Source organism: Topomyia yanbarensis, unplaced genomic scaffold (genome assembly GCF_030247195.1).
Source record: "Topomyia yanbarensis strain Yona2022 unplaced genomic scaffold, ASM3024719v1 HiC_scaffold_226, whole genome shotgun sequence".
Lineage (NCBI taxonomy): Eukaryota > Metazoa > Arthropoda > Insecta > Diptera > Culicidae > Topomyia > Topomyia yanbarensis.
In genome coordinates this window covers 17,854-32,458 of record NW_026683411.1, presented here as the reverse complement: position 1 = coordinate 32,458, position 14,605 = coordinate 17,854, and the positions used below count along the sequence as shown (strand labels likewise).

The window sequence follows — 14,605 nt, the reverse complement described above, 5'->3', positions numbered from 1 at the left end:
TATTGGCATTGAACCAATTGGTGAATACATTCAACTGGGACTGCAAGAATTCTGCATCTTTCGCATTATTGATAAGCCGAAATAGTTTGAAGTCGTCAACAAACGAAAGTTTCATGCACTTTAGCAAATGATTTAAGTCGCTTAAATAGAGCAAAAAATGAATGGTCCGAGGTGACTGCCCTGAGGTACTCCATAGCTGTTGGCAAATGGTGATGTCGTGCAGTTTCCAATTTCACTACCATTTCACGTTCAGTTTGGTACGAGTAAAGCCAATCCAGAAAGGAGTCAAATCCAAGTCTACTTTATTTGGAAACAGTTATCTAATGATTAATTTTCTTAAACACCGCGAAGAAGTCGTTGTACATGGCATCTACCTGTAGTTTTTGCTTGCAAACGTTGACTAAAAGAAAGATGTGTGAGATACTAAGTTTGTAGTAGTTGACCGTTTAGGCATGAAGCTGAGTTGAGTATCGGATATGTAGCTAGAGCAGTTATGGGAATAGCTTAGATACTGCACTTAATGCAGCTTTTCCTCGATAGTTCGAAATAACGCCATTTTTGATCACTGGTAAAACGTGTTTTTTGAAATCAAACATAATCTTCCCATTTTTCCTAGCACCGCCTAGTAAGTAATAATTTATTCGATATCGAGCAGAACTCGATCTGGTGATGAACATTACTTAACACCAGAAATTGTATTCTCGCTAGCGCCGCCTATTGGATAAGTTCTGAAATAATTGATTTGTCGTCGGTCAGTATTCGACCTGCTGGTGAATATTGCCGAAAATACCACCCTTTTAAATTATTATGATATACAATTTGAAATATATAAGATGATTGCTAGCGCCGTCTGGCGGATCTATTCATATTTGATCACTTAACCACCATGCACCGTCCAGAAGCTCTTGATTTCCTGGACAAATTTTCTGGGGCACCTTCGAGGTCCAATTAAGTACAATAACCTTGTCAAAAAGTACGGCGCTTACATCTTAACGCGGATGAAATATTCGGCCAATTAGCCGAAATCTTCCTACTGCACGGATACAGCGCAGTAGAAATCCGCGTAGTTGGAATTTGCGTAGTAGGCAACCAGGGATGTTATGCACCTCAGAGCAAATAAAGAGAAGAATAACAAAAGCTCTTTGCACTTTTCATGCGAACCACCGCTCTTCTCTTTCACAATAAACCCCTTCACTCCGAAGTGTGTTGCTCCCACATGTAAGTGGTGACAGCATACTACCTTGAGGACATCCAGACACTCAGTTTCCTTATCTCTATCTATCTTGATGATGAGTGCAGATGTCGGTTGCTAAGCATTGCGTTCGCGATATATGAAGATACTCGCGCTGCTTCCAATATGGATTCGTAAGACACGTTATTAAAAGCACCTTTAATAGCAAAATTTTTCCTAAGCTAGATTGCTCCTTCGAAAAAGCTTCTTCAATTTTATAGACAACAATAGCTTAGTATATTTCCCCCTTTGATATGCATGTTGCATTGCACGTCACGCTAATGGGATGTATGCTGTACTACAAGTAAGAACTTTCTTCAACATATGCTTGAAGTGTTCATATTCTCTTTGAAGCAGAACTGGAATGATTCCTGAGCCTTATATAGAGCAAATCTAGCAAGCACCCATTTGATCGATTCGGTTGACACAGTGCTACGAACCAATGCCTAAGAATCAGAATTACACGAAAAGAACTCAGAGGCAATCGTCAGTAATGGTTCCGTACAGTGCCGAAAAGACAGTTGAGTACTTCAGATTCGTCAAACGAGTATTCGCCAGTAGCAGTTCTAATTGAACTAAGGTGAAAGATTATTCTAGTAGCCTCGTTGAGATTTGAGACATTTGTGCAAAGGCTTTTCTAACCACTTCATTTATAGAATTGAAGGTCATTTCTGTAAACTTTGCGAGTTCACTTAAATGCCTCCGATCTGTCTCTGCGTCTGCGAATCCAAGCTCTTCTTCGTATCTTTTTAAGTCCAGTTAGTTCGGCGTTCTACCAATGGGTTGCTCTAGACGTTCGTAAAACTCGAAGCGGACAACCCTCTTGGTATGCTATGCTGTGGTATGCTGGTGGTAAAATGAGCTTGTTTTATCCACTACCTCGTAAAAGTAACTTAGAGATTCAAGCATTGGAAAATACCTATGGAACCTAGTTGCCAAGTACTCTTTGTGGAGGTCCCAGTTCGCAGATTTCAGATTACGATAAGTGACGATATCTAGTGAGACGTCTAAATGATCAAAATTATGTATCTATTATTAGATAACGATGGTTTGGTACGAGCCAAGCTTGTCGAGGCACGAGCTTGTCAACGCATGCATAATACTGTCGGAGCAGAGGGTTACATCAAAAATCAAGCTTATTAAGTTGCTTTTAAGGGAGGGGGAGGGGGGTAAAGGTTTCAGTGTGAAAAAATCAGTTTTTTTGTCAATTTTGTTTGAGAAAGTTGGGTGAAGCTGATTAAAACTTTTGTATATTGAACTACATCATTTCAGTAACATCCTGTAGTTTGTTCATTCAAAAATATCTACTCTGTGACGAAGCTTTTTGTAGAACGTCTCTGGAAAAACACGATTTGCGGTGCTAACTGCCATTCAAAAACTACTTGACCGATTCATTTCAAACTTTGCATACACATTCTATGTTAAAAAAAACTTAACCCCTACTTTGAGTTTTTGAGATAATTTTTCAATTAAGGGTTTTTTTTTGCTAATAAATTGTGGGAATAGCTATTTTTCAAGAAAAATTCCGCCGTACACAAAAGAAAAATAAATTTCGAAACCTCGAAGAGGTGGAGAACGCGCACAATAACCTTGCAAGCGGGTTAGCACTTTTCTTTGTTCCATTACACTGCACGTACTGGGATGATCGAGTTATCGGTCTGAGAGTCATCGAACGAATGAGAAGCACCAGCCTCTTGGTATGCTGCTACTATTAATGAGTTTGTTCTATCCACAACATAATCCAAGTCACTTGAAGATTGAATTGTTGGAAAATACCCATGAAACCTTGTCGTCAAGTCATCATGTGTTCAGATAATGATAGTTCAAGTCAGTTTGTCAACTCATGCGTAATGCTGTCGCAGCAGAGGGTCACATTTAACATCTCTTCTCAGCCAGATCGTGAAAATGTTAACCGATCACCTACATTATAGATTGAGTAACGAATGGTACGGAATGTACCTCTCAAATTGATATCCGATTTGCCTCAAATTATGCGATATGGGTCATTCCGCGCGAAGTGATCAAGGCACGTATGATCGACTTTCACGGATTTGAACAAATTTTGGAGGAATTGCTCATCTAGGGCCAATATATATTGAAATCCAAATTTGTATGCCAATTGAACCACCCCTCGGGCCATGGGAACACTTCCCGTTTTAATAAATTGGTAAAACCTTATAATATAAACACTTATAATCTTTGTTTTTCTTTAGATTATATCATCGGTTCTATTTACTTAAAAATCAAAGATTCTTCAAGGAGTCTAAAAAAATAAAGTTTTTAGCGGCGGTGCTTCCAATTATGCGATTTTTTCAGTTAAAAAAAATAAAGTTAATGTTTCTCGCAATACATATATTTTAACTTTCAAATTTTAATTCCATCGTGTTCCTCAGACATTTTTACATAAAAACACTTATAATCTCAATATAATTTAAGCTTATCCTGAGATATATGGTTTTGAAGCGAAAAAAATCTCAATTTCTCATATAAAATCGCAAGCGCGCAACGACAAAAATCCCTCTTTAGTGTACTGAGTTCACGCATAATTTATTGTGAAGTACACGAGAAATGACGAAAAACTACGTTTTTGTTTTGCCTCTAGTTGATCAGGGTCGGTTTTATGACCATTTGAAGGTTTCTTAATATTTGTCGATAAACATAAAATTTTATATGGTAAAATGCGAGAAGTGTTTTTTAAGTAAAAATGTCTGAGGAACATGATGAAATTAGAATTTTCAAGATTAAAATATATGCATTGCGAGAAAAATGAACTTATATATTATATTTACCTGGAAAAATAGCATAGTTGGTAGTACTGCCGCTAAAAACTAATATTTTTCTTGGCTCCTTTAACAATTTTCCTCCAGAAACATCTTGCGTTTTGATTTCAGAGTAAATAGAACCGAAGATGTAATTAAAAGAAAATCAAGTATTTTTCTATATATCGGCTCTAGATAATTAATTGCTCTAAAATTGGCTCAAATCGGTGAAGCTCGATTATAAGCTTCCATCTTTTTGATCACTTCGCGCAGAATGACCCATATACATTTACGTCACTGCCGGTTATGCGTGGAACAAGGTTCCAGTGACAGTATGGTACAACTCTTTTGAAATCATCAGAAGGCGATGATTCATTAAGCGGCAAATATGCCGAACAATTGACGAATTTTTTGTCTATTTTGTGAATTGACTGTGACTGCAAAAATAGGTCTGAAATGAGTCAAATTTATTTAAACGGGTCTCCCGAATTCGGTCAAATTAAAATTTCGATGAAAGATCCATTTTTTTGGTAGTATTTGGCATTGCAAAAGCAAATCCAGGCTTTTGAAAAAAATTGACCATTATGTTGACATTTGAAGTTTGTAGTCCTTTTATTGTAAAAATATTACTTTGGGCGACCAAACTGATCGATTTTAATGAGCTTACAATTTTGTATGTTTTTTAAACAATTTTTCATTGCAAAATAAATTTAAAAAAAAATGTTCTGCACGTCTTTTTTGGTCGAAAACAAACACATAACCACTTTTAGTTCCTAACAACATGTCACCGAGGAAAACGGCCCGTAATTTGTAACGTCGTCGCGCATGGATTTCAACCAACGGATTGAAGGCCTAAACAGATTGCGTCGTCGTGAACCCACATGGACCAACATGGTTGTTGCAGTTTTTATCGCATTATCGAACGCTAATGAATGGAAGTGCGCGGCAAGCTAGCGTCTCACTCTATAACTTTGAATGACAGATCTCGATAATTAGATACTGGATTCGGGTACATTTTCGGCTCGAGTTGAAAAATTTCTGGTTCATATTTTCCAATTTTTAAATTCGGGTTCGGGTTTTCCTAATGTTAAACTTATGGGTTCGAGTCGGTTATCTTGAAGTTTTCGGGTTCCGGTAGGGTTTTGTTTTTGAACAAAAATTGAATCCACCCATCTATAATGCTAGTCTCAATCTAAAATGTGGAACACGCGTGGAAATTTGAGCGTTGTTTTAATATTTCGAAATGTTCCATACTCATAGCTAAAACCGGACGTCGTTGAGCTTTATGAAAAATCAGCTCAAAAATATTACTTTTTTATATATGACACATTTTACCTTCCCTACGCTTCACTGTTTTTTTTAAATTGTAGGTAAAATAGTCTGCACTGATAAATAACTAAAGATTGTAAAATAATAGGCGGATTTAGAATCAACATTGGAATGTTTGCAAACAGCAGATTTTAATGGATACTTACAACCAAATATGCCGGTATTAATTACTTTGATAACTGAAAATTGCTTGAGCTGAGCTTGAGCAGAACGTCACCAGAGGTTGTGGAAGATACTCAGACGAATACATATTTTAGTACCCACTTATATTCCCACAATTCTATTGTATTTGATCGTGAACGAATCGCACGCAGCTTGCCTTGCAATTAACCTCATTAGTAATTCTGACGCGTGTTTATGATTATAATCGCTGGCTTCAAATGTGTGTGCCGGTAGACGATCTCTCTTTTTTCCAATCGCGTTGATAGACGCACTGAAGTTATCGGATATTGAATGGTTCACTAGAACCTTTAGTACTAGTTCCGTGCTGGATGCCAGCGCAGTCGGCGGCGTGTCTGCCATGAGGCGTCCCATTTCAAAATTTTATTTGCTCAATTATTCAAGGTAAACCGTGTCAGTAAACTGTGTCAAGAACTCTTCCGCGGGATCGATCTGTTTGCCAATAGAGATGTTGTCCTACTCGTTGCGTGGATGAAAGTGTCTCTTATCGCTGTTCAAATAAAGCGCAAGCAGTTCTGATAAGAGTAAACGATGGACTGCGCTTCGCAAAACGTCGCTGCCACTGCGGGCGTGGAAAATGAGGCGAATGACGAGGAATCTTCAGTGCCGGCTGTCACGACTACCAAAACTTCCGAGATAACGATTATTATGAAAACACTGGTGTCAAATACGACGAAAAAGACGAACGGTCGCGTAAAGAAATGTGAATGCGGTGATGGGTCTAAAGTCGGTAGTACTATAGAAGTTACGACCAGTGTAAGAAGTGTTTTCGAGTGTCCGGCGGAGTGCAATCGAAGTGCGGCATTGGAGCCGATTCTGAACAAAAATTTCATGACCTTACTGAAAACCGCAAACGATTCGTCCTTTGAGAGTGTCTTGGAGTATAAATCGTTATTGCAAGTGCCTAAACAAGATATAAGTTTGAAAAGCTCGGCAGAGAATCTGCTGGGCGGTGATGTGGATCAGGATATCCGAAAGTTTCTCAATGATCTCAGTCAGCACAATGCAAGTGTTTGTTGTAAAAAAGCATCTACCGGTGAAAATGTTGTGTCTTGCGTGAATAATAACAACGCTGGTGAAGGATCGTGTTTGGAGAAGAACGATCTTAGTGTTATAGAAAATTCGATTGATCAGCAGAAGCATTGCCTTAGTTCGTCGGAATCAGACAACACGACAAGCGATTCCGTGCTGAAGAAACCGAAGATTAGCGATGATATGAAAAGTGTACGGTTCACAGTGTCGAAAGTTGATGAAAGTACCGACGAGTCGCGTGGGTTCTTATCGCTACCCAGCTCGACACCCATAAAGATAAGCAAAGTTTCGGAGGAAGTGCAAAATGCAGAAAACTATAAATTGAATTTGTTGACTCCGCCGGCCGATGCCTCATTTATTGACTCTGACTTCGAATCGATGGAACAGGATCAGTATGATACGTGCAGTAGTAAGGAAAGTTTAAAACTTGAAAACGCAAGTCCGAAGAAAGAACCAGTACATATTGAACCTTTCAATCCAGAGGAACTGTTTCCCGAACCCATCCGGGTTTCAAGCCCGCCTCTGGATACGCACGAAACACCAACGCGAATAGTAAGAAAATCATCATCTACAAAAGCGTTCTTCGAGGAAGCTCTTAAAACGCCACTTGCTCTAAGGAAACGATTCCAGAAGCGGCGCAATTCTGAGCACCCAAGACAACCGTCACATTCAAATCTACTGAGCTTCTTCTCGTCGAAAAAGAAAAGCAACAGCTTAGAAGGAGTTCAAAGGCCTATCCAAAGTAAGAGGTCCTTAACCATCAGTGACAACAGTTCGGACACTAGCCGTTGTGCTTCACCAACTCTTACGGAAGAAAACCTGCGCCGATTTTCAAACACTATCCGTGAAGCAGATCTCTCCAATCGGACACTTATCTGGGGCGAAAACTTCGATTACTCGTATGAATGCGAACCGTCGCACTCGGACGTGGAAGAAGAGGATGAAACCGACCCGGATCCGGTGGTTACCCGTTTGGTTCAGTTTAACATATCACCGGACTCATCCTTCGAGATGCAACCGCCGATTGTTCCAACGTTCAAAATCGATCCACCACAGGCGATCAACATTGCCTCGGAACTGGCCCAAGGGCTTATCTGCAAGGCTTACGCAGTAACTTCGAGCAGCATAAAACGCTCCGTTAGCGATCCATTGAACTGTAAAGCACGTAGTCACAGCTGTACTCCGCTGACCTCAGATATCGGTGAATCGGAAGAGGAGGAGGAGGTGGAACCAATCATGAAGCAAGCACACGTACATTTCCACAGTGTTCATGAGGCTTCGCTGCGAAGCTTGGACAAGGTCGGCGTAAGTACCCTTCACCTTTCTTATTGCTTCTCCGATCGGATTTATTGATATTCCCATACGAAGCAGTTGCCATTTGTTGATAAAACAATCGACTTCATTGAAGTGTACTAATTTGCAAATTCTCATACACGTGCCTCTCAGCGAACCATGTCCGGTTTCCGTGAAAATCTATTATTAAACTTGACTATAGGGTAGCAGCAAAAAATTGATCCAAAACATGGGAACTAATTCCTCGCTTGGTTAGCTGCCGTTTGAGCGAGCTATTGTTTTCCAGAAAGAAATGCGTGGATTGACTTTTCGTCGGAATCTGAGGCATAATTATAGCTGAGAGTAGGCCACTAATTACAAACAGATCTGGAAAATGCAACTTAAAGTTATAAAGTAGCAGTTAGTAGGTGGGAAAACTCTTTTTTAGATGCAACTCACGTGATTGAAAATAGTGGGGAAGGTATGCTGTGTGAACTGTGCAGCAGTCGCATGTTATTCGCACGGTCTAATTCCGTAGGTTTGTTAGTAAACAATTGTGGGGATGTTGGGGGTAAGACGGAATCTTTCGAAATATCAAATATTTTTCACTAACCGTGAAATAGCAATTTTGATGTACTCCCGGCCCGGAGGAGGTCGTCGAGATCGGAAAAAGTCTGTAATCATTTTTTCAGAGACGGCTGGACCGATTTGCACAAAATTATTCTCAAATGAAAAGTACAACCTTGCCAACGGCTGCTATTTTGTGTCGATTGGGATTCAGGTTCCGGAGTGTGGCCACACAGTGTTTATCCATTTAAGCTGGTACCACTAGTGATATCAAAATGATGCAAAACTTATTATTATTGCAAAATTACTTGGAGTTGCCAGTCTGAGTCCATAGAAGCATATATTGAATAATGTTCAAAGGGGGTAAAGGAAAATTTAAAAATCGAATTTGTATTTTCGATGCCAGATGCATGAAACGTCAAAATTTGATGCAAAATCGAAAAATAATTTTGAAGAAGATTGACAGAAAGTTGTTTTAAGACGTTGATTGCAATACACCTTGATGGTGAATCGAAGAGGGCCTAATGGGCCTATTCAATGCTGCATGCTTTTCAAACACTCACCACCCTTAACTGAAGCTCAGCTAGTGGTTAGTATTTGAAATATTCGTATGTTGTTGTTCGGCAAACGTATAGTTGTCATGTGTTGTATGTTTTTGGCTTTCTCACTTTTCATTTCAATTACATTTTGCCGTTCTGCGTATGATTGTCACAATATCTAATGTCTTTCTCTAATATATTGTAGTATACGTATCGTACGTCCATCTAATTTTTACTGAATAAATATAATTGTTTATTGAGTGCTTTAACCAAATGGTCATTCGCTCGCCATTGAATAAATGTGTAAATTCACATTTTCCTGCTTCTTTTTCTTTACGGCGACACTCAAAAGCATAGGGGAATAATGACGACCACATGGTTATAGAAGCGCTTTGGTACACACAAAATTACAAACTCTCACGCCATAACAAAAACGCGCACAACAACATACAAGCACTGCCCAAGTAACAATTGAAGTTTTAATAGAACGCTACAAGTGCAGTCTAAGTTTTATCAGTGGCTATAAAACTATCATAAAACCACAATTGTTACTAGGGTGAAGCCTTCCGTGATAATACATACTCGGACGCAGACGCGATCATCACGAGTACCTAAGCCCATGATCTCCCAATCATAAGAATTTTCTCGGCGATTATGTCAACATTTGTGAATGTTTAAAAGTAGTATGAACGAACGCAAACGCGAATCAAATACATTAACATAGAAACGCTTGTGTCCTTCGCGATAATGCAAATCTGGTCACGCATGCGATGATATAATCACACCCTCGTATTGATAAAAAGGCTCTGGTGATCAAGTCAATATATTGGTACTTGTGGATTTTTAAACGCTGTCTTAAGTGCAATTATACCAATACCCGTTCCCACACGATCATGAATCGGTCACATCCGGAAACCCCTACCTTTGGTCCTTGCAGCTTAGGTTCATGCCTTCGGTCTTCGTCTAAAACAACAACCCATATACATAAGAAGTCATAATTTTTAAAGCATCAGCCTTAGAATTTGAATGGAAATGTAACCATTTCTTTAAAAAAATCGGGAAGTTAGGGTTTTGAAATATTTTTCTCTAAAATCTTCTATTTTTTATAACCCTCCCCTAGGTTGACGGGTATTGATGGTATTGCAAACATCATCAAGCATATTGGTGCATCAGTTTTAAAGGACCTCTGACGGATTTAAGATGGTTATTGCATTACGCCTCGATAGTGGTGCATCGAGGAGACCGAGAGGGTTTATGAGCCTTTTTTATGTTTTGTGTTTTTTCATACTCTACACCAGCCCAAACTAACGGTCAACCAACACCCTGTGCACACTGGCGTGGCCGATTGGCGAATCACCGTGGATTGATTTTTTCTGTGGGCTATGTTTGCAGACATTGTTTAACACATTAATGGAAGTGTTTGTGAGCCCGACTCGCAGTGGGAGTTATTGTTTGTCAATTTATCGGTCGGCTTCGTGAACGTTCGCGGTCGCATTAAAAAAAATAACAGTTGATCCCTATTAGTTATGTTGTGTTGTAATAATTGTAGCTTTTAGTACTAGTATACAATTGTTACGTGCCAGTAGTATGTCTATCTGTGTATGTGTTTGTCTGATTATTTGTGACAGATGGGTCAGGGAATGTGTGCAGAACTGGCGTATATGACAGAATAGCGGGTAATCGTTCTTGGGATTCGTTGGTCACTTATTACCGATGTTCAATTCGTGCATTCGATTCATTCGGGAAGATCGAATTAGATAAATTAAGTTACGATTAATTTACCGACACACATGAATAATCCATTCCCGGTCAGCATACCATGAAAAAATTCTTACGGAATTCAATTGTCGTTATTGGTAAATAGGTATCATTTGCTGGCATTCAGATGATTTCAAGGAGCTTGATTGCATGTTACATGTGTTCTCTTCTATTACTTCATTAGTCTGTTTTTTGTACTTCTAGTAGTTTGCTTTTCCACTACTCATGTGTACCAAAAATCATGTCGGTCAATTTCGCTTCTTTCTTTCTTTTTTCTTTATTTGGCATATTATTTTTTTCTTTTATTGCTACTAGATCCATGCTAACACTCGCTAACACAATAAATTGCTTATTATATCATATAAACTCCCAATCTCTCCCATTCCGAACGTGGCCTTCGCGATAACAAAAACCTGGTCACAAATGCGAACACCAAGGTAATTAAACGAATGTTTTAGTACATATAAATTTACAAACGCGGTCACAATCATAAACCCATCGCTCGCGCAATCATGGATCGGCCAGGTCCATAAGTCTCTACCCTCGATCTTAGCAGCCCCAACTCATGCCTTCAGTTGGACCAATAGAAAAAACTAGACAATACGTTCCATCGCGACATGACCGGAAACTCTAGTTAAATGGGAGAACCCAGTCTCTTCTAGCATCTGAACCATGCACTAAACATTAAGTATATTCACGGTCCGTGTGTGATCATCTAGAACACGCGAACATGCGAATGACCCCACGATTATAAAATGTAATGTATACACGCGAAGTAACATACACGTTAGCACACGCTACAAAAACGTCAACATACAAACGCTCGAGTCTTTCGCGATCATCCACGCACACCTGAGCCCCCGATCTCGCAAACAGGATAACACCCCGGTGACTAAGTAAATAATTTAACACTTATAAATTCACAAACGCGGCCTCAGGAGTGAATCTCCAAATACCCAGTGTTAGCGCGATCATGAATCGGTTTCGTCCAGAAGTCCCCCCTACTAGCATAAATCCAATGCATTCAGGTGGGCCAAACAAAACCATGACGCTAATATCCACTAAACAACAGGTTCCATGGCGACATGAAAATCGCGTTCTCGCAGACATGATATAAAAAACGAAAGCTCTCATATCCACTGGACAACATGTTCCATGGCGACATGACCGGGAACTCTAGTGAGTAGTGGGTAACTCACTACCTGTCAGAATGTGAACCGTACACCGAAAACTAAATATCAGAATGACGATCTGCGTGACCATCCAAGAACGCATGCAAATGTTTGAATGGCCACACGGTTACAAAATCGAATTTATTCACTCGAAGTCACATGCGATGTTCGCGATTAACCACGCACACCTGCACCTGCGATTTCGCAAGCAGGATAACACATCGGTAATAAGGTGACCGTTTCAGTACTTACGAAGTTACAAACGTGGTCTCAAACGGAAACCCTCAAACGTCCGTGTTCGCGCGATCATGAATCGGCCACGTCTGGAAATATTAACCGTTCGTTCTAGCAACGTAGGCCCATACATTCAGTTGGACCAATAAAAAATAAAGCTCATATCCGCAAGGCAACATGACCTGGAACTCTAGTAATATGGAAGAACTCACTCTCTTCTAGCAGCTGAACCGTATACCGAAAATAAGGTATCAGATTCACAATCCGCGCGCGATCATCCATCAACACATGAGAATAAGCGAAAGGCACACGGTTATAAAACAGAGTTGATACACACGAAGTTACATACACGTTAGCACACGCGACATACAAACGCAACGCATACGCACAAACGTTCGAGAACATCGCAATGATACACGCGATCGTGAAGTCCCCATACCCGCACATAAAGGGCGAACACGAAATTATTGCGACACCGAAAATGTCCTGCCAATTTTCTTATAATGTTTAAAATCAATCCAAAATTTTAGGGTAGTTTTATACATATATTTACTTCAAAAATCAAAAGAAAAGTTAATCGATGGAGCCTTGAGTGTAAAATTGAACGCATTTTCGCTTGACGCCCTCCATCAAAGTCTTTACAGTGTCATCCGGTACTAGTTTCTCAGTTTTTTTCATTTTCTTAACATGTCCTTCTCGTCTTTGACTATCTTCTTGCTCTTCCGAAGTTCCCGCTTCATCATTGCCCAGTACTGCTCCACCGGGCGCAGCTCCAGACAGTTTGGCGGATTCATGTCCTTTGGAACAAAATGGACAGAATTGGCCTCATACCACTCTAGCACACTTTTAGAATAGTGGCATGATGCCAAATCTGGCCAAAATAGCGGAGCTTTGTCGTGCTGCTGCAAGACGGCAAAAGGCGCTTCTCGAGGCACTCAGATTTGTAGATCTCGCCATTTACTGTGCCCTTTGTCACGAAAGGTTCACTCTTCAGTCCGCAAGAGCAGATGGCCTGCCAAATGAGATATTTGGAGGCGAACTTCGACATTTTCTTCTTCTTAAATTTGACATGGAACTCGCTCTTGCCGGTGAAAAACTCCAACCCCGGAATTTGCTTAAAATCCACTTTTATATACGTTTCGTCGTCCATCACACAGCAGCCATATTTTGTCAGCATCTTCTCGTAGAGTTTCCATGCCCGAGTTTTAGCCGTCGATTGTTGCCGCTCATCGCGGTTTGGGAAGTTCTGTACCTTATATGTATGTGGTCCAGCTCTCTTCTTTGCATTCTGGACGTAGTTCTGCGACATGCCGATCTTTTTAGCCAAATCACGGCTTGAGACGTTGGGATTTGCTTTAATCATCCGCTTCACCTTCCCTCCGTCTTTTTGTTCTCCGGTCCCGGTTTTCTTCCAGCTCCTTTGCCGTGGTCCAACGTCAACCGCTCTTGGAACCGCTTCAACACTCTGGAGACGGTTGAATGGTGAATGTTCAACATTTTTCCCAACTGCCGGTGCGACAGGTCAGGAAATTCCAGGTGTTTGGAAAGAATTTGTTCTCTCGACTCGCGTTGGTTCACCTCCATTTTCGTTGAATCGAAAAACACGACTTCGAGTTTGACAGCATGTAAACAATACACATCAATGAGAAAGTGTGCAAAATTTGGTTGATTTTTACCCAATCGTAAAAAAGTTATGCCCTGTTGAATGTGTCGCAATAATTTCGTGTTCGCCCTTTATCCGTACCGTACAATGAATATCACATTAAGAATCACGGCTCGCTGCAACTGGCCTTAACCAGTGTTTTAGTGGGTGACATTTCCCGTCTCGTCTGCAATTGTAATGAGTGATTCTGACGAGGAGCTCTTCCGAGAACCTAGCTGTACAGCTCTAGCAGGACAATTAAAAAAAAACAATTTTATATCGGCTTAAAAGTTAAGAAGGTTTAGCTCTAAAGAAATGTTTCTTTTTGCTATAAATCGAGATTTTGAGGGTGTACAATATTTTTCAAACATTGTTTTGTGTTGCATTCAATGAGATTCAAAACTTCTACTAGGCTATTTGAAAAGTGCTAAATCATTGTATCATCATTGGAGACTGTTTGGTAAAATTCTCGACACATTCGCTTTACGTCAACCAGTAGAGTGTATCTAGTAGCTTGTTTGAATTATGATACACTTTCTAATAATGTAATTTGTGCTCTTTAGTTTCTCCTTACTCTTTCTGACTTTTCGCTTCATTGTTGCTCAATAGATTTATTTTGGACACAGTTCAGGGCAACTCGGTGGCTTCGTGCCCTTGAGGCCTCATACCATTCCCGCACGCTGAAACTAAATCGACTATGATTGACGTGCAGCTCCAAAAATAACAAAGGACGTTGTTGGCGACATTCCGTTTTGTGTATATCGTTGTTGATGGTGTTTTTTCTACGTGTGCAGATGGCTTGCCAAATAAAGTGTATTGCTATTCATTTTGATATTTTATTGAGATTTTTTTCCTTTTAAACGATCGTTTGCAATAAAAAAAAATGATTT

The 14,605-nt window shown here is 40.0% G+C and overlaps 1 protein-coding gene across 1 annotated transcript in view; it reads left to right on the top strand.

Moving 5' to 3' along the window:
- LOC131694996 (uncharacterized) overlaps positions 1–14,605 on the top strand; it is a gene marked incomplete at its 3' end in the record, with an annotated part of 33,947 nt that overhangs the window by 2,236 nt on the left and 17,106 nt on the right. Inside the window, exon 2 of the mRNA XM_058983533.1 lies at positions 5,884–7,836. Coding sequence (XP_058839516.1) covers positions 6,031–7,836 — 1,806 coding nt within the window. The remainder of the gene's footprint in view (positions 1–5,883; positions 7,837–14,605) is intronic.